General features: G+C 37.1%; 1 protein-coding gene across 10 annotated transcripts in view; it reads left to right on the top strand.

The window, feature by feature from the left end:
* ROBO1 (roundabout guidance receptor 1) overlaps positions 1 to 27,650 on the top strand; it is a 1,138,975-nt gene that overhangs the window by 1,097,144 nt on the left and 14,181 nt on the right. For 8 of the 10 annotated variants that reach the window (XM_045501664.1, XM_045501662.1, XM_045501663.1 and 5 more), the window contains 7 exons: positions 419 to 573; positions 3,405 to 3,740; positions 5,609 to 5,716; positions 8,385 to 8,529; positions 11,688 to 11,936; positions 22,227 to 22,633; positions 25,716 to 25,868. In XM_045501664.1, coding sequence (XP_045357620.1) covers positions 419 to 573; positions 3,405 to 3,740; positions 5,609 to 5,716; positions 8,385 to 8,529; positions 11,688 to 11,936; positions 22,227 to 22,633; positions 25,716 to 25,868 — 1,553 coding nt within the window. The remainder of the gene's footprint in view (positions 1 to 418; positions 574 to 3,404; positions 3,741 to 5,608; positions 5,717 to 8,384; positions 8,530 to 11,687; positions 11,937 to 22,226; positions 22,634 to 25,715; positions 25,869 to 27,650) is intronic. The other 2 variants (XM_045501668.1, XM_045501671.1) reach the window with 1 other exon arrangement.

The following is a 27,650-nucleotide window of genomic DNA, read 5'->3' as shown; positions in this document are numbered from 1 at the left end:
ATCATGATTTTTTAATGGGTCAAGAAAAGGAAGAAATGCAAACTGTCTCACCTATAATATTCTTTAAGCAGCTAAAACACTAAAAGATATATGTATCTGTATTTTTAGCTTCCATGTTTGATTTCTTGTCACTGTGAATAAAGGAGAGCATTGCAAATGGTACAGTATGTTAAGTCTGAGGCCCAACTGAGCCAGTTTACAAAGTTACAGCCATGTCAACTGAGGGACACCCCAGGACATTACATCACATTATAGTTATCTTGTCTGTAACATAAAAGGAACGACAATATCATTCAGCCTAGTTGACCAAGTTATTTGTGAGGATAATGAGATGGAGACTTTGTTGGAAGTTTGAATAGGAAATGATATTTGCTATTTGTAAAACATGTGCTTATATATGTATATATTCTTCCTTCAGGCCAGGACTTCTGAACATCGGTGAACCTGCCACACAGCCATGGCTGGCCGACACATGGCCTAATACTGGCAACAGTCACAATGACTGCTCCATCACTTGCTGCACTGCAGCCAATGGTAACAGTGATAGCAACCTGACCACCTACAGTCGCCCAGGTTAGAGATGCAGAGACCGCTCGAGCTGTATAAGCACCAGAACTGGCCACAAGAAGATAGATTTCTTCCCCTCTTCCTAAATTGGAAAGGAAAAATTGATCCACATGTTTATAAAATGTTGACTATTACCTAGCAGATTACCCTGGCTGTATATTGTCTACATCCCTCTATCTCCACACTTCACCGTCCACCAGGGTTTCCCAGAAAGCCTGGGAGAATGGAGAATATAAACCCTAGAGTAGATAGCAAATGAGGAAAAATTAGATTGTATGAAGCATTCATCTTTATGAGGATGTATGTAGTTACAATTATAGTTATTTAATTATTTTCAAGATTTGGTGAATAAAACAGGTCAAAATGTTTATAAATGTATAGTTAAAGTGAACCAAATTCTTTTTTTTTTAATGTTTATTTATTTTTTGAGAGACAGAAAAGGCATGAGCAGGGGAGGAGCAGAAGGAGAGATAGACACAGAATCTGAAGCAGGCTCCAGGCTCTGAGCTGTCAGCCCAGAGCCCAACGCAGGGCTTGAACCCATAAACTGTGAGATCATGACCTGAGCTGAAGTTGGGTGCTTAACTGACTGAGCCACCCAGGCGCCCATAGAGTGAACTAAAGTCGTTAATAGCAGTAACAAAAATAATAGCAACTGTACAACAGTAATAAAGAATTTTAAATGAAATTTAACTGAAATTCCAAATCAGATTTTTATCATATAGAAGTAGATGCTGAAGATATGAGAAATACATATCTTTTGGAGGTGTGAATGCATAAATTTACTTTATACTGTGTGTTTTTGGTTCAGAAATATGTGAGTAAATTCACAAAGGTTTCATGCTAAAACATGACATTAAATTATAGATATAGAGTATGAAATATCTGAAGGAATAAATGGAAAATTACGGAGTTCTTACCAAAAAAAAAAAACAAAACAAAACAAAACAAAATGAAAACCTTCAAAATTCACAATATGGGAAATACTAATGTCATTATAAAGAATCAAAAGATAGGAGTATAGAAGTAAAATAACCCATGGGACTAAGAAAAAGGGATATAGAAGATGGCATGTAAGTGAAGATGTCATGTACCATAAAAAAACAAATCGTAGAGCAGTCTGTATGTTTAACCTTAGAACAAGTCCACAGTCTCCATTGGATATGGCTGTGGACGTGACATATCCATGTGACTATGTCCCTGTTCTCCAAGGGCCCATATTCTAGTTGTACAGATAGGTGCTCACATGATTGCAAATAAAAGAAAGACTGTTCTCAGCCCTTTAGGAGACAAAAGATGACAAAACTCATTTAAATTAATATGTAGAGCTGTGTTGGCCAGTATGGTGGCCTCTAGTTACAGTTGGCTATTTAAATTTAGATTGAACAAAATGCAATTTAAAATTCAGTTCCTCATTTGCACCAGCCACGTTTCAAGTATTCAGTAGGCACATGCGTGTAGTGGTTCCCATATTGAACAATGCAGGATAGAACATGTCCATCATTTCATTGAATTCTATGGAATCACACTCATTTAGAAAGATTGGTGAAGAAAAATGAAATTGGCAAAACTGTATGGATTTTAATAATACTTCTTAACCACTGTTCAATAAAACTTTATACTTAGAAATTAGATTTAGAATTACTAAGGGCCAGGTGAGTCAAATATTCTTGTTCCCGGATCATTTATTGTTAAAATGCAGAGTAGTTGAGTTGAGTATTATAGAGAAGTTGCACCTTTTTATTAAGATTATATCCACATTTACATCTTTAGTAGCAGCCTTGATAATTTATCCTCAAGTTATCCAGCCAAAAATCTTTAAGGTGATTGTTAATCTTTAAGGTGAGCTGTTAATGTTAGTGCTGCTATGAATTACATGAATTAAATAATGGTAGTTTTAACCATTGTAACTTGACAACTTTTTTTACTTAAAAATGTTTTAGTTTTAAATTATGATTTTAGTTCTTCCTGCTGTTTTAATATTTTCAACTGTAAGCTTTAAATATTTCTATATGTATCAATTATTTCATTTTCTAATATTTCAACAAAGAGAAAATTAGAGGGAAATTGAAATAGCAGACATATTAGATATTATTTCAGGTTTTCTTTGATTACATTAGCCTGGTCACCTAGGCTTCATTTCGTCATCATTACTGTCATTTTATACTTCTTGGGGTATCATTATAAAACCATGAAAAAATGATTATATAACATCCTTCCTTGATAACGATTACCCTATATGACCAAGAGAAGAACTAATAAAACTATCCTAAACACTATTTACCTATCCCTTTACCTCTCTTTCTTATATATTTTTTGAGTAGAGTTACTTCATAAAATATTAAAATCTCAAGTTCTTTGCTGTGTAGGCAGAGTGTTTTTTTTTTCCCCCTTTGTTTGGATTCTCAACATACATGTATTGTTCTATTGCTTCAACAACTAACTAGTACCTTCAGATAGGTAACTCCAGACTAGAAAATATAAATTTGGCACATACAGATATTCATGTGTATATCATTTAAGTGGAATTCCTATTACGGGGGTTGTTAAAAGAAAACTATCTTAAATTGGATGAACATTTACTACATAGCACTAGCGAAAGTTCAAAATTATTTTGTCTCTATATAATTTCTCTATGCCCTCTCTCATTTCCTCAGATTTTAATTGCCTTCTTTAGAAAGGACATATGAATACTTAGCCCTTTCTATTGATCTTAATTAAGCCCATTTTGACTTTACATAACAATTTTATTGCGACTCACGAAGCTACTTACAAAGAAATTTAAAACGAATAACCATGCAGAATGACTTTTTCCTTTTCCTCTCCGTTGCACATAGCTGATTGTATAGCAAATTATAACAACCAACTGGATAACAAACAAACAAATCTGATGCTCCCTGAGTCAACTGTTTATGGTGATGTGGACCTTAGTAACAAAATCAATGAGATGAAAACCTTCAATAGCCCAAATCTGAAGGACGGGCGTTTTGTCAATCCATCAGGGCAGCCCACTCCTTACGCCACCACCCAGCTCATCCAGTCCAACCTCAGCAACAACATGAACAATGGCAGTGGGGACCCCAGCGAGAAGCACTGGAAGCCACCTGGACAGCAGAAACAGGAAGTGGCACCAATTCAGTATAACATCATGGAGCAAAACAAACTGAACAAAGGTGAAGAGCTTTATTCCCATGCCTTTCTTTCTTGGTCCCCTTAACCCTTCAGCACTACATGTCCAGACTTCTCTGGGACGAGCAAGTGAAATCTTCCTTTTGTTACTCACAGTTCCTTAAGTCTTTGTCTTCAAAGTTTCCAGTGTCAAAGAGTTAATTAGCACAACAATAACCTTGGAAAATTGATTTTATAATAATATATAACTATTTTCAAATGGTTTTGAGATTAATTCGAATTTAATCGTAGGTGAGGGATTGCTTGGCGCAATCTTTTATTCATAAGGCAGATGTACAACCGTCACAATACCTCACATTTTAAATAAATAGACTATCCCATTCTTTCCACTGGAGAATGGAAGATAATTGCTTCTATATGGTCATATAAACGAATGGCATTTTTTATATCCAACTGAAGAAAAAAAAAATAAATTAAGCTTGAGCTAGAGAAGTGGTTCAGTTTGTTGGATTTCTCCTACCTCGTGTGGTTACTAAGACTGCTGCACTGTATGGGTTTAGAGCCTACTTTTTTTTTTTTTTTTTTGGTTGACTTGATTGAAGTCTGTCAGGATAGAACCTAAGATAAATGTTGTGTTAACTGGTAGCAGCAGAATAGTATTTTATAGCCTGAGGGGGATGTTTCTCTATTATAGTATGTGTGTGCATTGGAAGAGGTATGTATTTGATTTCTTTGTAGTCCTATAGGCTATTGTTTTAATAGCAATGACTTGCAAAGTTATACCTCTAGGGAAAAAAAGAAATCCTCTAATATGAATAGATCAGGGCAATTTTGCACAGGTGTCCAGGTAAATGATACATTTTATTGTAGAGAATTAGAGCCACAGGTTTATTTTCATTAGCCTTGAGTTGTGACCATTTTCTTCAAAAATAAAATGCATGACAGAGATTACAAAAAGGTAACTTTGACAAACATTCTGTTTGTTCAAGTGAGTGTTGTATATTTTAACGGTAGAGTCATCCAGCTTTTTTCTAAGTTTAAGAAAAACACTTGATTGGCATAAAAATCCAGTTTGGTAAATATTTGTTAAGACTCTTGTACAAGATCATGACAAAGGCTGACAAAGGTGGAGAAGACAGTTTCTGAAGTCCTGTCATTTACAGTGGGAATTGCAGCTATTGTTATATTATTCTTCCTTAGTATATGGCTTTACTGTGGACTTTGGAAGGCTCTGACAGTCCTCTAAACAAATATTTCAGAGCTCTTTTTTATTGTTTATACTGCTTGTAACAGACTTGGTATGTCAACTGTAGTAAAGACCCTGGAATGCAACTAAACTGACAGATTATGACTCAGTACATTCCAGTAGCAAATTTATCATTTGGATTTTTACCTTTGCCTAAGTAAGCAGAAGCATTCCTGTGGCAGATTGAGATACTTTGTTTTCTTATCATGGATATGTTTTTTTTTTTATTAGATATAATCTTGCTGACAGGTTTCATGGGGTTTTTTTTATTCTAAATTCTTTAAATGATTTGCAGACATGGTATCTTCCTGATTTCTAAGGGTTAAAATTATTTTGTTGTTAACATTTTTAAAGTTAAGAAGTGAAGCAATTCTGATTTCTGCCTTAGCTGATTTGAAAATATTTTAAAGAGAAGAAATCGTCCCTCATATGATTTGTTCATACCTGTGTTTAGTCTGATTTATATGGAGATGATGCAAAGAATTTGTATTTTATAAATCTTAAAGGAAACGTGCCTATCTTTCTTGACTTTTCCTCCTTTAGACTTACATACAACTTAGAAAATGCTCAACATATTAACTTAAAAGCCTAATTGCTGGTTAATGACTAAGGCATCAAAGAGAAAGTAAAAGTGTTTTTTTTTTTTTTTCCATCTGAAATGTCTAGATTATCGAGCAAATGACACAATTCCTCCAACTATCCCATACAACCAGTCATACGACCAGAATACAGGAGGATCTTACAACAGTTCAGACCGGGGCAGTAGTACATCTGGTAAGTATGGAGAACCAAAGAGAAAGGCAATCTCTCCTTTTAAAAAGATTACAAATTGAATGCTAATCAACTGATATACACATATGGCATGTTTAATCACTATATATAATTTGAAATTTTTCAGGCATCGGTCTTATCACTGCAATTTGAGAGACAGTCCATTCACTAAACCATTATATGTTACATTTTGTAATGAAGATTAAGGATCCTATTCTCGTCCTTGTTAATGAACTTTTATAAAGCCAGAAGCATGGACTAGACTTGAAAGGCAGTTGAAACTTCTTTTTTGCCCTTGGCCGAGATAAAACTAAAAGCATTGGACATAGAGTTAATCTGCTAAATTTGTTACCATTTGAAACAGTCTATAAAGCACATAAAATCCAAGTACACTTGAGCACATTCACAAGTCTAAGAGACAATAGCATGAGATCTAGGGACAGTAGGAACCTGCCTCAGTTCATAATCTCTCTACTGTCCCTCAGTTCTTGCTCCAAAGCCTCGTAAAGCGATCTCCCAACTGAAGTGTGTAAGTGCCTTGGAAGCCACAACGCAGCCCTTCCCTGTGGTCTTCATGCTGATGCAGCTGCTTGCCAGCTGTTTGCCTGATAGGGATTGCAGATGGGAATCTGCTGGTACTTAAGTCCTGTTTTTCTAATTAAAGGTGGTTCATTAATAGAACTAACATGTGGCAAGTCACACCATGATGAGAACGAACCCAACTAATCTTGACTCGTATGTTTCTCCAGGAGAGGGTAGAAATATCACCTCCCAATACCCAGATTGAAGTTGATGCTAGATGCTTTTAGCCAGTGTCTCTTCTCTTGTTGTGAAATGAATATGACCTTTGCATTTTATCATTTTCCCTTGACTAAGGCATGCCGATTTGACACCTTTAAGCCTGCATTTTGTCACTGATTGAAACTATTCCTATTTGAATTAAAGGAGCGTAGAAATACCTCCTTCCCTTTTTTAGAGCTACTCTTATTCTACTATGTGTTGTTTGATTTTTTTTTTTTTTTAACAAATAAAATCTCACTAAGGATTTTTGCTTTAAGGAAATAAACCTCGAATTAACAGGAACTGTTTTAAGGATCTACTCTTGGGAAAACCATAGAAAATATTTTAATATTTGATATTTCATGCCATTTCATTTTTGAATTCTTAGCCACTTAAAGAGAAAATCATATCTTAATGGGGGAAAAACATGATTCGATATTATTAATTTTAAATTGACTTTCTCCATATTTCAGCTTAGAGCTTAGATATCTAGATCCTGGTTTTCTGCTGCTATTTATTATTCACTGTATTCTGTGAATATTTGGTAAAAAGATACAAAGATGTATAACTTAGTGTTAATTAGGGAAAAGAATGAAGCAAGCAAGTGACGTGTAGGAAAAATTTGTAATTTTAGGCATCTTAGGACAGACGGACTAGCTAGAGTAGATATTCGCCAAGAAATCAAGAGGAAGGCACTGGTTATGGTCAAGTCCATGATGACTGCACGATCATTCTGATACAGCTGAGTGGAGGAAGAGAGAATGGTCACAGACATGCAGAGGCCTGGCAGTCATATTTTATCAATAACAGCCAGTCCCTTGGCCCACACTTGGTACAATAACATACCTGTTCAAGAAATTCTGGCTTAACAAACATCAGTCATTGGACTGAAATCCCCAAGAGACTTGAAAAAAATAAGGGTCATTGAATATACTAAAACCTGTCTCATGCACCATGTAACTTGGAACTCTTTCAGAGAGGTTAAAACTAAAAAGACCAATAAAACTCACTGATTTGGGGGATCTTGTGAGAAAACAATTATAGGCTCATCATCTATAATTTCCATAAGCATCTAAAGTGTATCATACTGGAGGAGGAAGATAAAGATCATTTTATCCCCAAGTATCTTTTGACCCAAAACTATTTTAAAATGAGTACTCTAAAATGTACGTTTACCTGTGTTTAAAGAATATGCCAAATCTAAAATCAGAACACTGGGCACTTGAATAATTGGGCTATTTCCAACTACTGTAAATGTTCAAGCAACATCATTTTACTCTAAGCCACAATTTTATAGAAAGTGTGGCTAAAAACACTTCTATCCTTTTTAAAAATCACTTCTCTGCTTCTTTTGTTGTTAGTTATATTAGTTCTCCCAGCAACAATTTTCATCTGTACCTGCCTTTCTGACGAAAACCAGTAATTTCATTGTGCCTAAAACATTTCAATGGACAAGTACAAATTATATATATTCAGTGATTTAATGCAACAGTGGAACTCTAATAGATCGTATCTGTATCATATTGTATTTTAGGTTCCAGCAATTAAATAATAGAAAGGCACTTCAGAAAATATGTCTACAGCTCATTTGTTTTAGGTGATAATCCATAATGCAATTAATTGCTATAAGAAGATCACTATTAACGATATGACTTGTAAAATTCATTTACGGCTTTATTGCTTTTTCGCTATTTATTTTGCAGTTAAACTTGGCAATCCTTTGCATGTTCTGTTGTACAAAGTTCTATTAAGATGAATGAAGAAAAGCATATTTATCTGCTCATATATATATGAATTATAAGATCATATTTACAGGAAACAATTCACCTGTGAGTAAGAGAAAAATCTTCAAGGCCACAAGTAAAAGACTTGGGTTTTCTTTCTTTTCAAGGGAGTCAAGGGCACAAGAAAGGGGCACGGACACCCAAAGTTCCAAAACAGGGTGGCATGAACTGGGCAGACCTGCTTCCTCCTCCCCCAGCACATCCTCCACCTCACAGCAATAGTGAAGAGTACAGCATTTCTGTAGATGAAAGGTAAGAAGAATTTCAGAACAGATGTACATGGAATAGTCTCGCTCCTTAAATCCATAGTGAGTAATTATTAAACTAGATCACCAAGGGAAGACATCCCTAAGGTCCAGGAACATTTGTCTTGGAGAAAACAATGCTACTATGTCAGCAGGGCTTGGAAAACATCCTCGGTGCTGCCAAAAAAAAAAAGAAAAAGAAAAGAAAAAAAAAAGGAATTTGTGCCCTAGAAGCTTCTTTTGGAACTAAGAATTATGAGTCATGAACATACACACACATACAATTTGCATATATTTTTTACGTTATAGAGATATAACTGACATATATAATCATGACTGTATAAACATATAGAAGATCACATACATATATATCATGATATACACCGTCATGATTTTGTCATTTTTAAATATCAAAATTTCCGTTGCATGTTCTTGAATTTTCATAAAATAAATGTGTGAATGTGTACCGCAGCTAAGGTATCCTGAAAAATTTTGTTCGTTCCTAGATATTATCACATTATGCTGAACACTGTGGGAATTTAAACTTCCTGAATTGTCTCTCACAAGGTTTTAACAAGTGTAAATAATCATAGGACAGTGATGAGGAAGTTGATGTGCTTTGCTCTCACTGCAGATTCTGTAGAACTGGACATCATTCCTCCCAAAAAAGCAAAGCTGGTGCCTCATTTGTATAGTCAATGGAGGAGGACTCACGTGACATAGATAATTAACAAAAAAATATGAAATCCACCTGAAACCACTGTATTTTTAGTGACTCCTGTAAACATAAAGATGCTGTTCTTTCATTCTCCACAAAAAAGTAGTTTTACTCCTCCATGTATGCCAAGAAACAAAGCCTCTGTACCTTTCTTTTTCCAGTCATTTAATTAGCAAATACTGAGCCATTACTCCTAGGGGAAATACAGGGGTAGGTTCCTGCAAGTCCCTGGCCATGCATTTTTGTCATCTGATCCATACATAATCTTGTTTTATGTGTGTTTTTGTTTCAAGACACCTTATGTAATATGTATCATTGATTCATTTACATGGAACTCCCAGCCAATAGTGCTATAGGTCCTGCCTGGGTAAAGCTTATCTAATGTACGTATTTTCTCTGTTAGGGCACGTCATAGCCTTTTGCACTTAGGAGCACTAGATCACAGAGGCTACTTTAAACGGGTAAATTATCAATATAGAGCAAAAAGTTGAGAATAATGTGGCACTATATAGACTGTGGAAAGGATACTTGTTACAGTATGAAAGCTGAAACAAGAAGGTAGAGTGACTCAGATTTTTCACCGTAAGTATTGACTTTGGGGTTACAAATAAATTTTAGCAAGTAAGTGCATTTGCAAGTATGGAATCTACAAAAAAAATGAGGATTGACTATTTTTATAAACATTCATTTTCTGGGCTATATTAACAACATGTATTGCTATTTTAATCCACCATATAATGGACTAAAATGAAATAAGTGGATATAGTTTTTTAAAAGCCTGTAAGATGAAATGGTGCCCCAAAGGGAGAGACTGATTGTATGTGGGAAGAATGGAGGTTTCCTGATCTGCTAGCTTTGTTCTTGACTTGGACAAATGATACAGTTCTCAAGCAAGAAGAGGGGTTTTATGGACATTGGGACCACACAGAGATGTGGTCTCCTGGAGGACAAAGATGAAACAATGGGAGGGAGGGAGAGGAAGCTGGGAAAGCAGGTGTAAGCCAGATTACACGTACTGGAATGTCTTGTTTGGGTATTAGTATTTTTCTCCCTAGTCAATTAGAGAGCCATTTATTACTCTGCAGCAAATGAATGATCTGAGAGTGATGTGTATTATAATAAAGTAATTTTGGAAGCAATGTGAGGACTCAGAAGGATAGAGCGACTGGAGACAAGGAGATCGATTAAAAGGTTATTGCAGTAGCACATACAACAGATTTTAGAAAGGTAATAGATTCTGGAGATTTTTAGAGATGAAACAGAGATGAACTAGGGAACAGTTCGAGGTAGAAGAGAGAGAGAGGAATAAGTCAAGATGACTACAAGATTTTTAGTTTCGAGAAGTGAACAAATTGCTGTTACTTGTTGAGACAGGAAACATAGAAATGATGTCAAAGGGAGGTAGTGGGATTGGTAAAATAAAGGAAGATACAAAGAAATCATGTTATGGGAGCATCATGTTTCCTGAGTTCAGGTGAACAAGGCGGGTGGTGGAGAATGAATGAAAGAGAGGGGTAACATCAACACAGTTTATATAATGCAGTAAATTACTGCCATCCGAATCAATAACCATTTGCCCTGGGGTTGGAGAAAAGAGAAAGACATGTTTCCCAGATCCATCTAGAGTTTCCACACAGCTCTAGCAGAAGAGTAGTGGGGCATTTTATTGTTTATTGACTATTTTATTTATTGTGTTTTTTATTCAATATCCTAAATGCAAGCCAACTACTCCATTTTGTGCTCAACTGAAGCAATAGTGATCTATCATAATTTCAGAGAAAAGGTGGATTTTCAGGAAAGGATTTTTCAAGCATAATTTTTCTCAGAGGTTAACCTATCATCTCTGGGTCATCTGTAGGACCACCCCCTGAGTCTTTTAGAGATCATGTTGAAGTGGGAGCATACAATAAGTAAACCACATTTAAGAAGTACCAAGTTTAACTGCATTAAAGAGATTTCTTTATTGCATGACTTCTCAGAGCCTATAATATACTAATGCAAATTGTAATCACTCAGAGAAAAATATTATATGTAGCATTTGCAAACCTTTATGATAGCGAGCTATTTTTTTTATGTTTATTTATTTTTGAAAGAGAGAGAGACAGAGCACGAGTGGGGAAGGGGCAGAGAGAGAGAGAGAGGAAGACACAGAATCCAAAGCAGACTTCAGGCTCCGAGCTGGCAGCACAGAGCCCGATGCTGGGCTCAAACCCATGAGCTGCGAGATCATGACCCAAGCTGAAGTCCAGTGCTCAACCGACTGAGCCACCCGGGTGCCCCATGAACTGTTTTTTTTTTTTTTTTTTTAACAATATTCCCTTAACATGGCTCACAACGTTCAGATTAAAAAAAATTTTTTTTGAAGCTGACCATTCCACTAACTATACAAATAATTCCTTTGAATAGCCTGCAGTAAATCCAGCTGTGCTTATGATTTGTTTTTTTAGTTATGACCAAGAAATGCCATGTCCCGTGCCACCAGCCAGGATGTATTTGCAACAGGACGAACTGGAAGAGGAGGAAGATGAACGAGGCCCCACCCCCCCTGTACGGGGAGCAGCTTCTTCTCCAGCTGCTGTGTCTTACAGCCATCAGTCCACTGCGACACTGACCCCGTCTCCACAAGAAGAACTCCAGCCCATGTTACAGGATTGCCCGGAGGAGATTGGCCACATGCAGCACCAACCCGATAGAAGGTACATTGTCACTAGCCTTTTGCTGACAAATCAGATAATTTCCACTCTGAAGTGGCATTTGGAGAACGCTATTATATGGAGTAATTTTCATGTCACATAGCCTTTTTCCCAGTACCGTCATGCAGTAAGCCCCAGTAATTAACATATCAAGTAGTAGTGTTGACCAGAACATTAGATTAATTGATCCCAGTGAACTTGCAACCATAAAATAATGTGCGTTACTACTCACCCACTTATGATAATTGCATTCGTAAGCACATGGAGAGCATGTGGTGTGTGTATATATATATATATATATATATATATGGCTTGCTACTCTTAGAGCATTTTATTGATGATGCCTGTTTTTGCATTTTAGTTTTCCATTTTAGTTTTCCTTATGCATGGGTAAGTCACTGCTTTGGACTGTGGAAAGATTTTCTCCTGTCTTTTTAAGTTAAGTCTGCATAGTGATTTGTTCCCTCCTCGCTGTAATGTTGCAAAAGGAGTTTGGTATATTCATTTTGCTTTGATCTTAGATACCCTTATTTTGGTTGAAATATTAGGTTGGAGTCCTTTTGTCCGGTTTACTAAATTGTGTGTGTGTGTGTATGTGTGTGTGCGTGCGTGCGTGTGTGTGTGTTGGATTTTTTTAACCAAAATTCAGCATTGCCAACCAATTCATTTTTGTTATACACAAATAAATACTTGACTTGTCATTTCTACCACGTAAAAGCTATTACCGCATCATGTTAGCTCCTCTCATTGTTGATGATTTTGTTTGTACTATTTCATTACCCTTGAGACATTATATTTCACACACATATATATTTGTGTGTATATATATATTCACAAAACTTTCTGTATTCCTAATATCATTCCAAACTGAGTATATTATTTGCCTCAGAATATCGTCCTTCAATTTGCTTGAATAAATAATGCATTCTGATTTATACTGCTTGAATTCTGTAGATTAAAATAGAATTTGCAATGTTTATTAATTATTCTATCAGTAAGAGGTTCTTACCAAATTCAAATCATATACTCTCTAAAATAAAGGAGGTAGTTAAGCCTTCTTCTGTGTCACAAGGGGGAATTTAGATTGCCAAACATTTGCCTTTAATAGTGTTAACCCTTGAAACCTCATGGAGAATGAGAACAAATAAGACGTCTCTTTCCCTATTAAGGTCACAGACCATCTCCACTGCTTTTATTTGAAGCACATGAGAGGCTCATGGAGGCTCTGAGTCCTGAAATCTCTCAGCATCCTCCTTCCATTCTCTCAGATCACCTGTTTCCCCACCATTCTCCTCTGTGTTGTAAGTGACACACAGTAGCTTCTTCCCAGTAAACTCCTTCTCCCGCGTTCATGTTATCCTCTCCACCTTCCTCAAATCAATCACAATCAGTTCACCTTTTATCTACCCTGATTTTCCAGCTTCTTCCTCTTCCGTGGGTTCTTCTTTCTCTTCACTGTTAATCCTACTGCTTCTCAATGTTCCCCTTTCTTAGCCTCCTATTCTAGTTATCTGCTCCCCTTCTCCTACTTCATAGGGCTGTTTAATGAACTCTGCCTCACACTTCAGCCCACTGCATTCTGACTCCTACCATTTTGCTTCCGTTAGTCTACAGAAAGTAACCTACTAATGGTCAGTCTAAAGACTTGTCCATCTTTGGGGCACCTAGGTGGCTCAGTTGATTAAGCGTCTGATTCTTGATTTCGACTCTGGTCATGGTCTCACGGTTCTTGGGATCGAGCCCTGTTATCAGGCTCTGTGCTGACAGTGCCGAATATGCTTGGGATTTTCTCTCTCCCTCTCTCTCTTCCCCTCCCTCCCCGTCTCTGTCAATAAATAAATAAATAAATAAATAAATACTCTTTTTTTTTTTTTAAAGACTTGTCCATCTTTATCATGCATAAGCTTTCTGCAGTGTTGGCAAATGTATAAGTTTTTGTGGGACTCAGATGAGATAATGTATGTAAAGAATCTGAAGATAATAGTTTCCTACTGTCCTCACCTTTATGCCATCACCCCATTACTTGGTTCAATGATTACTTATATTCTGACGGCTTTCAAATTTATTTAGCCAGACCACCCTTTTTCCTGAGCACCACAATGGTATTTTCACTTGGACATCTCACACTACACTTGTCCCAAACCAAATTCTTTGTCTTTGCACTTGACCTTTCAAACTTGTTCCATTTCCTCCTTTGTTGGCTATCTTGTTTAACATCATTAATCCTTATTTATTTGACTCACATATTAAAAATAAAGTAGTTGGGGCGCCTGGGTGGCTCAGTCAATTGGGCGTCCGACTTTGGCTCAGGTCATGATCTCACAGTCCATGGGTTCGAGCCCTGCGTCAGGCTCTGTGCTGACAGCTCAGAGCCTGGAGCCTGCTTTGGATTCTGTGTCTCCCTCTCTCTCTGCCCCTCCCCTGCTCATGCTCTGTCTCTCTCTGTCTCAAAAATAAATAAAAACATTAAAAAATTAAATAAAAATAAAAATAAAAATAGTCAAAAATCACAAAAAAATGTGTCATTTTTAGATCAGCTGAATTATCCTGTTGTTTACTTTCTTCTCCTATCTTTCTACCATTCCCTAAATTAAATCATTCACAACCCCTTCATTTCTGACTTCAAAATATCTTTTGTTCTTTTTGTTTCCATTCCTATAGCTACTAAGGCAGGCCCACCATCCCTACCCTTGAAGTTCTGCCATATTCTTGAACTGATCTGCACTTTTCTGTTCACCCTCCAAGTTATCTTTCTTTACACACCACAAGTCTGGTAATGTGCCCCTGCATTCAGAGTCAGGTCTTGCTGTTTCAGCCCAGTGGTCAAAGCCTTCCTCAGTCCTTTCCCCTTTACTTACCTCCTCCCTCCCAGTCTCCATACACCTTCTTTTCTAATTACTTTGTTTGAAATTCCCTGAATTTGCCTTAAATTAACCAACATCTGGTCAGAATTGCCACTTCCTGGCCCAGAAAGGGCTGCTCTAGAGCTGGCAGGAGAGGCAGACCACTCTTGCCTCTCATGGCCGTCACCAAAATTTGTAGTGTTTTCACTAGGCACACATGTGTTAGCACATGCTGTTTCTTTGATTGCCTGGGCAAGCACTTCTCATCCTCCCAGACCCTGTTAAAATGCATCCCGTCTGTAAGACTTTCATCTGGCTGCCTGGCAAAAATCAACCGATTCTTTTCTTTTCTCCTCACAATGGTCTTTTCACAGCTCTGCTACCATGCTGATCGGTTTTCATGTCGCATTACGGTTTGCTATTGGTACGTCTGTTTTGCTATTTAAATTAAAAACTCTCTGAGGGCAGAGCTCATGCCTCACTCGTGTCATTGAGATTCTACAAAGCTTACCTCGCTAATTGTTTGATGAAAGGAGTCTGATACCACAGGACAACTAGAGTTGACTTACCCCCTGCTGCTTTAGGGGGATGAATACTTACATGAGTTCAAAATGAACATGCATAATTGGCAAATGTATTGGTTACCTGCACTTAAAATCCTATTTAATTATTTCCAGCCTTTTTTAAATGATGATTTTCAGTCTATGAAGGTATTAAGAATTTTGTTTTCAAGATTGTGGCTGGAAATAACACTGGACAGTAATAAGAAGTAGGTGTGGCCCATTAAACGACAGTCACAAAAAACTACAATGGCTCTTTTTTTTTTTAATTTTTTTTTTTCAACGTTTATTTATTTTTGGGACAGAGAGAGACAGAGCATGAACAGGGGAGGGGCAGAGAGAGAGGGAGACACAGAATCGGAAACAGGCTCCAGGCTCTGAGCCATCAGCCCAGAGCCCGACGCGGGGCTCGAACTCACGGACCACGAGATCGTGACCTGGCTGAAGTCGGACGCTTAACCGACTGCGCCACCCAGGCGCCCCTACAATGGCTCTTTTATCACGCAGTTATATTCTGCATGTTTACTATAGAAATATTTGATAATACAGGTAAACGAAATGAGAATGCAAAAGTACCAATGATAGGTGTCGTCAGAAATAGTCACTGTTAACACTTCAGTAAAGATCTTTGCAGTTTCTCATCTCTGTATATACTTACATTGCTTTGAATTTGTGACGTGCACATGTTATTTTATAAGCTACTCTTCACTGAATGGTGTATTTTTCCACATCAATACCTTTTTATTTAGATATTCATATTAAACAAAAGCATACTGTGATTTACTTAAACAATTCCTTAACATTGGAATTTAAGTTACATCTACATTTTTGATACAGTGCTGTAATTCTCATCTCTAGTTAAGTCTTTGAGTAACACCTCCTCTCAAACCCTTGACCTATTCAGATGCCTGCCCCATCAGCGGATGGCTTCTGTTTCTCATCATCCTGCCACCCCCCTAATGACATACTCATTAAAGATAGATAGCTATTTCTCTACAGATTTCACTCTGAGCATCAGACCCTTATATCCAAGTACTCGTTCCTATAGATTTCAGCTGCTTAAATATCACTGAGAACAATACACATATCTCCAGCCATAAAGGCACTTTCCTACCTCCGACAGCCATTTTCTCTCGCCTGTATGACTGTAATGGCCCATAAGTGGTCTTGTTGCCTTTAGCCTTGCCCCTTCTTCAATCTAATCTTCCTGCTGCAGACTGTGCAGAGGCATTTTTCCTAAAATGCAGCACTGATCAAGTCTCTCCATTGCTTAAAATCTCTCAATGGCTTCCCATTTCCCTTAGAATAAAGGCAAGATTCCTTAATGTAGCAATCAAAGCCCTTTGTGATCTGACCCCTGCATGCCTTCCCATCCTTATTCATCACCACTCACCTCTTCTCTGTTCATGGTGCCTTCACTCTAAGTTTCTTCTAGTTCCTGGAATGATCAGTGTTCTCACCCACCTTGAGGTCTTTCCACATGCCATCCTGTTTTCCGGGAACACCATTATCCTCACTCTTTTTTGGAACTAACACTTATGTATCTTTTAGATCCAAGATTAAATGGTACAGGCTCTCCACAGAATCTTTTTCTGATGTCCCAACTCTGAGATAGGAGCCTATTCTGTGTTTCCACAACACCTTAGACATCCTCTGTTTGTGGATACCTTCTTATCATTGCACACTTAATTAATTGTTTGTCTCCTTTACTGGATTAGAAGCCCCTTCAGGTGAAGAACAAATCTACTTATTTAGCAGAATTTCTAACATGATGCTTGAATTCTGCTTTCTATTGCCGCCTAACAAACTACTCTAAAACTTAGTTACCTAAAAGAACCATTTTATTTTCCTCACTATTCCATGAATCAGGAATTCAAAAAGGATTCACCCGGGCAATTCATCTCTAATCCACATGGCTTCATTTGGTCTGTTGAGGCTGGAAGATTTACTTTGAGATCAGTTTTTTTACTCATGTGTCTGATATCTCAATACCCTGTGGCTTCTCTCTGTCTCTACCTCAGGTCTCATCTGTTACGGTCTCTTCAATCATAGACCAGGCTTCTTGTAACATGGGGATCTCAGGGTTGTGGCACTTCTTACATGACAGCAGGCTTCCAGGAAGGCAGGAAGAGGAAGTTTCCAGGCCAGTTAAAAGCCACACTCAGAACTGACACAGTTCCCTTTTGCTGTATTCCATTGGTCAAAGTGGTCACAGGGTCCACCTGGATTCAGGAGTATAGAACTAAATTCCCTCTCTGGATGGGGGAGTGGCAAGTTCTCATCCAGAAGAGCATTTGGAATGGGAGATATTGTCATGGGCATCGTTGCAAAATACACTCTGCTGTGGCCTGATATATAGTTGGCTCTATTAAGTATGTATGCCTTAAAATCATATCCATTTATGGGGCGCCTGGGTGGCGCAGTCGGTTAAGCGTCCGACTTCAGCCAGGTCACGATCTCGCGGTCCGTGAGTTCGAGCCCCGCGTCAGGCTCTGGGCTGATGGCTCGGAGCCTGGAGCCTGTTTCCGATTCTGTGTCTCCCTCTCTCTCTGCCCCTCCCCCATTCATGCTCTGTCTCTCTCTGTCCCAAAAATAAATAAACGTTGAAAAAAACATTTAAAAAAAAAAAAAATCATATCCATTTATGACTCGAGTATAAAGCATTCCCCAGACTTTTTTTGCTTGTGATTCCTTTGGTCTCTGAACCTAGCAGTCCTCAGTGTAATAGGGGCAGAGTGAATATTTAAAGAATGAATTCATTTTTTACTGTTATGTTTATTGATTAGGGGCATAAATAAACAGTATGATGTATATTAATAAGAAATTACTGAACTAAAACCATTATATCACTGCAACATTTAATTAAACATTTCAGACTGGCTTTAATATGGATATTGCCGTTCTGGCATTCTAGTGAGCTTGTAGATATTCTCTTCTTGTCTAATACTAGGTAAACTAGGTGACCAACATAATAGTGATCTTTCTTCTCCCTTTTCAGACAGTAACTATGAAAATCATATAATTAAACTTATTTGTGTATACTGTTTCAAAAAGTGGTCCTACTGAGTTTACTGTAGTCGATATTTAGCAAAAAATTCTCAAGTAGAAAAAGTAATTTTCAGGTATGGACTAAGAGATTTACCAATGTCTTATTAATATAGACGAACTGAGTATGATACATTTGGAAAGAAAAGACAGTAAAAAGGCAAAGGAGAATTAAATATCTTGTCTATTTACTAACTGGGTAGTGGTTAATTCTACAGAGTATTGAAGCTACAACAGTTTTAGAGAAAAGCTCAAAAGTATACATTTCCCCCTTTGTCTTTTGCCTGGTAAATTGTATGTGGTGAACTATATAAACACCTGCTTTCATAAATTAATGGCATTGTTTCCTGTCTTCTCTTGAACATGTTTATGAAGACATCATTTTTGCAGGAGCCTAGAGTATTGTGATTTGCAGTCATATACTCGTACATTATTTCAGAAGATGTTGAAACCCCTCAGGGAGAAAAATCTAGAGGGTTGAGGTTCATTTGTGGCAAGTCCCACTTGAGTGCGGCATCTTGAAATAGCTTTTTGTTTTCAAATAGAATATATTGCATATTTCAAACTGTACATGTTTATCACACATTCCCTGGGCTTGCCTTATTTACAGATGGTTTGAATAAATTTTTCTCTCTTTCCTCAGCATTTGCACAGGGATAGTAGTTAAAAGCCAGGCCTTGTTTAACATGGAGCTGCTTTTGCTGTACAAATGTGAATTATCCAAATACAACAATGCTGGCTTCCTTTCATAGTGAAATTGGCTGTTCTACATCCCTTTATTGATGGTCAGAATAGTCCCCTTTGTGCTAGAAAGTCTTACATGTCTTTAAAAAAAGAAGTTTCTTGTGGTATTTTGGATGTGCATGCTGACAAAGACTGTAAATTGACTTTTAAGTATGGTATTTTATTGCAGTCCAAATTAAACAAAGATTTTCCTCTTATGTGTACAACACAGTCCATACTGAAACAATTACCCATTTTAATCTCTTAAATAATTTCAGCTTTGGCATATTCTCCATATTTCTTTTATTGCCACATGCAGATGCATTAGAAACCACCCAGAAAAAAAAAAATAACACATTAAAGAACTGTGTATGTATGTACATATATATGTGTGTGTGTAAATTATTATGTTACATATCATATGTATGTATATGTATATATGTGTATATGTGTATATATGTGTATACGTTTGTAATAACATCATTCCTAGAAGGAAGGTGTTAACCTGAGAAATGAAATGTGGGATTAAATTCTATATTTGATACATACTAGTAGTAGGAATTTGGGCAAGGTCTTTAATTTTTCTGAATTTCAGTACCTCATCTGTAAAATGATAATAAAAGAAGTTCCGTGGAAAGCTATTGTAAGAATCAAATGAGTTGGGACACCTGGGTGGCTCAGTCGGTTAAGAACCTGACTCTTGATTTCAGCTCAGGTCAGGATCTCACTGTTTGTGAATTTGAGGTCCACATCAAATTCTGTGCTGACAGAATGGAGCCTGCTTGGGATTCTCTCTGTCTGTCTGTCTGTCTGTCTCTCTCCCCACTTGCTCCCCCCACCCCGCCTCTCCCCTGCTCTCTCTTTCTCTCTTTCTCTCTCTTTCTCTTTCTCAAAATAGATAATAAACATTTTTTAAAAAGAATCAAATGAGTTAGTATTATAAAATATACTTAGTTACAAAATAAGTGCTCAATAAATTATAGTATTTTAATGATCATTTATTTTTAATGCTTTCTATTTGTGTTAACAAAACATGTTGATTGAAGTGTCTCAATTCAGTGAATTAAAAAGCACAAAACGTTTTTCTTTGAGCCTCTGCCATCTCACCCTCAAAACTGTGCTTTATTGAACTTCCTTTATTTCACTAGTAGGTCCCTTAGATTTTGACCATATCCTCTATGACTTTGTTTGTTTGCTTTTTTTTTTTTTTTTTAATTTATTTAAGGCCCAATCCTATTTTTTTTTTTTTTAATTTTAATTCCGGTATAGGTAACACACAGTGTTATATTAGTTTCAGGTGTACAATATAGGGGTACAGCAGTTCTTTACTCAGCACTCATCACCCACAAGTGCCCTCCTTAATCCCCATCACCTATTTCACCAATCCCCCACCCACCTCCCCTTTGCTAACCATCTGTTTGCTAACCGTCTGTTAAGAGCCTGTTTTTTGGTTTGAATCTTTTTTTTCCTTTAGTCATTTTTTTTTGTTTCTTTTTTTTTTCTTAAATTCCAATTCTGTTCATTTTACAACTATAATCGTGCACTTCCAGACATCCTTTGCAGATAGTATCTGTCTGTGGTTATGGTGGCATGGAGTGAGAGGGCATTCCCTGCTTTTAACCACTTTCATCCTCCTCCCTCTTCGGGATCCATTCTCCTAAAGGTAAGGCAAGGAAGAGGGAACTTAAAAAAGGACAAGGTAGTTGAAGATCCAGTCTTCTCCTTGGTTAGCCCCGATGAGTATTTTATGTCATCTGGCTTGTGAGTATTATAAGAATGGTGAGGGAAATGGGCTGGCACCAACTTCCTCCCTGATGAAGGACTCAATCCTGGGCAGCATCTCTAGGCATTTGTAGTCCTTGAACAATTTAGCCACATCTTTAGGTGGATTACCAGCCAGTGAAATTCATGCTGTGTCTTTCCTAGCCTCCCGAACTGTGGAGGTGACCAGATGGCACTCGATCCTCGTCTTACACTCCTCTAGTGCTTATGCTCAGGTTGGCAGACTGGTGTGGAATCTATTCTCCTTACCTCTCAAAGGCACAAGATTTGAAAAAATATTGTTATGACCCTTCCAAATGACATTGTCCCTTATGTCATCTCTTTAACCTTGCTTAGAGAGCATTGGGACTGTTGAGTAAGACACTGACTAAGCAGTCGTTCAACTAGAAATCACTAATGTCTTCCTTTTTGTCCGACACTTTTGTAAATTAGGAGGTAATCTCTGGGCATTCTCCCCACCTCCCCCATTGGGAATAACTTCTTTCCACAAACCTTACTTCAATGAAGTCAGAACACCCTCTGTCCTCTCAGTCATCTTTGCATCTTATACTCACTGTGGGTGACGGTGTCAGATGGTGGTAGAAGGATACCTGATGTTGTTCTCCAGATCTGTGGAGAGACGACTGAAAGTAGTTATTGGTAACTCTGTGAACTTAAATTGTACAATGCCACTCACATTGTCCTCAGCTTTTGCCCTTAACTAATTCCAGTATATCAAGAAAATACCTTTAAGCTTTTTATTTAACAGACAGGTGGAATAATGGTGAAAGTGATAGGCTTGAAAATAGCTAATCACCTTTGGTGTATAATTAATTCAGAGAAAAAATGCTCTTGGCATGCATAGCCTTTTATTTTAATAGAATCTAAAGGAAATTGTCATATGCTGAATGTGTAATTGTTCCATCCTATGAAATTCTACTCTCTGTAGTCAGAACAGATGAGTCCATTTGCTTGGAATGGTAGGAGTGGAAATGAAGAAAAGGGAAAGAAACAGGTTTATGGAGCAATCTGTTTCAGAACTGATGTCTGTTGTCTTTGGTAATAATAATCTATCAGTAGTATTCAATAAGCTTTAAGACAAGTACATAGGCATATGTTTCCAAAGAATGTTTTACTTCTCCTTTTTTAATTGAATATAATCCAAAAGATAAAACATAAGGAGACTTACAGGTAGCTGAGTATATTCTGTTAACCTTGAATTAAAAGAAAGCCCAGCTTGGTTAAATTAGCTTCACAGAAGCAAAGATCAAATCAGTGTACTCGTGAATTTCTTGGATAATGTATTTTGTGTATGTCCTAATAACGAGCTGAGCCAAACCTGTTTATTCATCTTCCTGCAGACGGCAGCCTGTGAGTCCCCCTCCGCCACCACGACCGATTTCCCCACCACATACCTATGGCTACATTTCAGGACCTCTTGTCTCAGATATGGATACGGATGCTCCAGAAGAGGAAGAAGATGAAGCAGACATGGAAGTGGCCAAGATGCAGACCAGACGGCTTTTGTTACGTGGGCTTGAGCAGACCCCTGCCTCCAGTGTAGGGGACCTCGAGAGCTCTGTCACTGGGTCCATGATCAATGGCTGGGGCTCAGCCTCAGAGGAGGACAACATTTCCAGTGGACGCTCCAGTGTTAGTTCTTCCGACGGCTCCTTCTTCACCGATGCCGATTTTGCCCAGGCAGTGGCGGCAGCAGCAGAGTATGCTGGCCTCAAAGTGGCACGTCGCCAAATGCAGGATGCCGCTGGTAAGTTGTGCACTTTTTACCAAGTTGGAAAAGGAAACTCGGTATGTTTATGTCACTTGATAATTACCGCCTATGATCTTGCGTCTGATGGGAAATGCAACTATTACTACTGCCTTTTATTTGCTGCCTAAGGAAACTAAGTTTCAAGAATATGACATAACTCAGTTATTCCCTTTCTCCTGACAAGACTTTTTAAATCTTCTGGTTTATTTTTATTTAATAAATCCTGTATGTGAGTGGCACTCCCTGGGAAGTTCTTGTTTTTACAAAAGTCGTAGCAGATATGTATACAGTTTCTCTAGGTTTGCCTATAGTCCGCTGAGGTTTGCGTTCCACGATTTTTTTTTAAGGTGCAAAAAGCAACCAAAATAGAATTCATTGTGATAGTTCTCTTATACTGTTATCTAGGAGAAATAAATAAATTTCCAGAGGGGGAAACGCCACCGTTGGAAAATGGGCTATTTGTCCTTAACTCCCATGCTCTTCATGCCCTCTCAGAAGACTACTTTAATGAGAAAGGTAGAAAGATGTGTGTAATATGCATATATTTTCAAGCATACATGTTTCATATTTAAAGTAAACATTTTAATCTAATAACTTGGAGATAAAGTTAATCCAAATGCTCGTGTATTTTTTTCTGTTTTCTTTTTTCATTACCAGTAGCCTGTTTACAATGATCATATATCTATCCTTACGTTTTGACCCATTTTTATTTATCTCCTACTCCCAACCTTGAGTAAATAATATGGAAAGGGAAAGAATTTAGATTTAAGCCAAACATTTATCACATAACATTTATCTCCATAGAATGTAATATATGCATATATATATATACATATTTTACATTCATATATACATTGTGTGTATATGAATTTCTGGTAGCCAAAAAAATACAAATATTTGAGTAAAATAATGTAGCCAGCAAAACACATTTCACAGAAATAAACAACTATCACAACATATCAGTTATTGCTGTCTTGTTTTGTTGTTTTCTTTTTCTTAATTTAGTAATTATCACATAGGTACTTTGCCCTGTTCTCTTCAGATACTGGATTGGTCATTATTTTTTATCATTTACTGAATATATTCAGAGAAAATAAAGTTATTTCTATATGTTATTTATCAGGAATGTGTTGTGGGGGAAAAAAAGTCTAATAATACCTTTCGACCTTTTTTGTAGAACATGTATTTATTTCAGCCATGCTAATATTTTACGAAATTCAACCAAATTTCCCCTTTTTTCCCTCAGTAGCTACTAAATATAGTAAAATAACTATCCATACCTACCTATCCTCCTTAATAAATAACATCTAACTGTATACATAGCTTTTATTTCTTCTTATTTTTTAATCCTCTATTAAAAAAAAAAGAAAGTGAAATTAAGCCTCCCAAACTACTGCTTTCAGATTGCATTAAGGGTGTGTTTCAGTTCATTAAATCAACAAAACACTGAAATAACATCAAAAATTCATCTGTAAACGACCTTACGCCTCAGGGTCTATGAGCAGTAGATGGCTTTACACAATAGAATGAAGAATGTGCTCGGTCCCAGCCCCAATTCTCTCTTTTCATGGGTATGTAACTTTAATTGTAATAGTCTCCATCATGGCTAAAGAGAGTTTGGTTTAATATTTTATTGTATTGTAATTTAGTGGCACTTCTGGTTTTCGTTTGACTCATAATTATAATGAACTAAACATGCATTGGCCTCTGCCTGTTAAAATGATCTTTTCAAGAAGGGGTGCTGCTTTTCATGTGACTTGAAGTTAATATGAATGAACAATCCAATCAAATTGCTTCTCACTTGGCCACATTAGTGTATATTATTTAATATGCTTCAGTTAGCATTTTTAAATACATTGGTTTCACTGTATGTGGCCTGTCTATAGCCAAAAGACACGTTGGCTAGTTCAGTTTAAAGTTTCTTGCAGTACAACAAAAAATTCCGGATTTGTGTGTCTGGAATTTCTAGAAACCAAAATAATGAAGGTCAAGTATAGGGCCACGATTTCCCTTGCCATTATGGATTAAATATGTTGTGCCATTGTAATACAACATGTCTGTAAGACAGCCAGAAAATTGGAGAGGACTGAGATGTACCATGTCTAACTAGCAAATTCAGTTATCACTGGTACCTACAAATATTAACCTCCCCCAAAACAAAAAAACAAACCACCTCTACTACTGCCAAAAAAAATAGAAGTTTCTGGAGGGGTCACTTTAAGTATCCAGAATCAGCAAGTAAACATCTTATCAAAGAAAAGAGCAGAAGTAATTTTAGACGAGTCTAAGTATGTGAGCTACCTTAATTTCAGGCCTCCTTAAGATAAATACCTCAGAATGTATTAAGCTATTGGGAGTCTACCTTCAAAGAATAGCCTATCTATTTAATTAAAATAAGGAAAGTATTTAGTACTGTTCATTCTTAGAATATGAATTTCTTTTTTTAATTTTTTTAATGTGTATTTATTTTTGAGAGAGAGAGAGCACGAGCAGAGTAGGGGCAGAGAGAGAAGACAGAATCCGAAGCAGGCTCCAGGCCCTGAGCTGTCAGCACAGAGCCTGACACAGGGCTCAAACTCACAGCTATGAAACCATGACCTGAGCCGAAATAGGGCACTTAACCGACTGAGCCACCCAGGCACCCCTAGAATGCAAATTTCTTAAGGAGTCTGGCTATTCCCTTGAGAAAGCAATAGCCACTGAATATACTATGCAAAAATTTAATTAATATCTTTGTTTGCTAATAACATTTTAGTGAAATTAGTTGGAAAAATAATTGGGTTGTTTTTCTTTAATAAGTGGTATCAAGAACTTTAACAGACTAAAAGTACTACAGTTAAAAAAAAAAAAAAAAAAAAAAGACTGGCAAATGCTCTCTGCGCATTTTTTTTTTCCAGTGGATGGGTCAAGCAAAATGACAAAAATCCTATTATTTGCTGGATTAGTTTATTTCAAGCTATTTTTAGGAAATTAGGGATGCTGCTAGTTGCACTGTTTTCCTTTTATTATTATTGTTATAATTAAAATTCATTGATGAGTTTGGCTCTGATTTTTTTTTTCCTTTTTTTTTTTTACTCAGGCCGCCGACATTTTCATGCATCCCAGTGCCCAAGACCCACAAGTCCTGTTTCTACAGACAGCAACATGAGTGCTGCGGTAATACAGAAGGCCAGACCAGCCAAGAAGCAAAAACACCAGCCAGGACATCTGCGCAGAGAAGCCTACACAGATGGTAAGTCCATTGAAACGCATGAAAACATCTATGAATCTCGCCTATTTTCCCTGGCTCTCTAGGACTAGAAAATGCATCCACTGGCATTAGAAATTACATTTAAAATTCATTAATGGTAAGCTGCATATTCCTTATCAAAATGCTCGACTTTGGTATCTTTGTTAAGCATCTCTAGTACTTCTAATGATATGGTTCTTTAAGAAACTAAGAATAGTGTATACTTTCAATATTTTTAAGAGGTTATTTTTGTAGTTGCAAGCAAATAGACTTTACTGTAGCTGAAGTAAGACAGAGAAGAGCCTTCATCACATTCACTGGTAAATCTTCCGAAATATCCTCTCTCTTTTTTTGCTTTGCTTGTGGAATTTGGCATTCAAATAGAAAACAGTAAACTTATTTGAATGTTAATTCTGGCTATAGCCAGGGCAAATCGAATCATCTCCTTCATGCCTTCACATACAATATCGACTCTCACTGAAGAGGTAACGCTTGTATTCTCAAGGGAGCACAAGAGACTAATGCAAACATTGTGATGTTGTCTAGAGAAAGCCTTTAATGAAAGTGCCTCAGGTGGCCCAGCATTTATTAAACCGCCACCTTCTCGTTTTATAAACAACCCCAAGGGCTTTGTTGAAAATTCATGTAAGATAAATTCTCTCAGACTCACCCATCTTGTCAAGTTTGCTACATTTACTAAAGGGGTGGAGAAAGAAGGGTGTCACAGACATTGTCCCACACCTCCTGGTCCTCTCCAACCACAATCTGATTAGGACCTTCATTACCAGTCAGCAATTTTTCAAAAAGGGCATCATTTGCCATTATCATATGAAAGCCTAATATTATAGATCCTTATCCGAGGTTACAAGGAGGGTTTTCTGAGGCACTTTTCCCTGTGATTCCTGCCACTTGACAGAAAAATTTAATACAAAGCTCCCAGCATGATGAGCACAAGTAATTTTGCAATGAGTGGCTGTCCATGCTATTATCTGTACTTTATTCAGAGTATTTTCTCTCACCAGCATCTATCTGATATTAGACTACATTAAATACTGGCATGACACAGCGCACCTGGGCCTCCTGGCTTCTGCCCAGGACTCTTTTGTCAGTGAAACTGAGCTGTCAGAATATTATCTGATTTTGAAGGGTTATTACAGTGGCTTTGTGAATGTTTGCCTCTGTGAAGGGACAAACACTAGGTGTAAATCCCCAAACTCTATCGGCAGTTTTACATTTATGGGACCCCTGTAATGGCATTTTACAAGTTTTATAGCTGTCCTAGCAGTTTTTATTATCTGGGAGAGGGCGCTCCTGACTGAAAAACTGGAAAACTGGTCGAACATCAAACCTTGATATAAACATATCTACGTTAAATACGTAAGGGAGAAAATCTGGCCTACAGCTTTGTGTAGCTCTTTCTACCTCATTCTTTACACTTGTTTTCAGGGACTTCTAGCGCTCTGTGATGCTTTTTCAAAATGTTTTAAATAATGTGAACATGCCGAGTTAAAGGGCATGGTAACACAGTTACGAACTACACTATGCTTGAAAATTGTCATCTGTATTTATTGTCCCGCATTCTTCAGTACTTTTTTCAATGTGCTTAATAATTAAATATGAATTCTAACTCATCCCGGAATATTAACTGTTAAACTGAATGATGAAACACCTAAGTTATTTTTTCAAAGTTAATTTTAGAATACCAAAGAAATACATTGCAATGGTTAAAGCCAAAACATTAATTTGAAATGTTATTTGGATTTTTCATTGTTTATTTCACAAAAG

Source organism: Leopardus geoffroyi, chromosome C2, assembly GCF_018350155.1.
Source record: "Leopardus geoffroyi isolate Oge1 chromosome C2, O.geoffroyi_Oge1_pat1.0, whole genome shotgun sequence".
Lineage (NCBI taxonomy): Eukaryota > Metazoa > Chordata > Mammalia > Carnivora > Felidae > Leopardus > Leopardus geoffroyi.
Note: the sequence above shows the minus strand (reverse complement) of the source record. Positions and strands in the feature narration are given on the sequence as shown.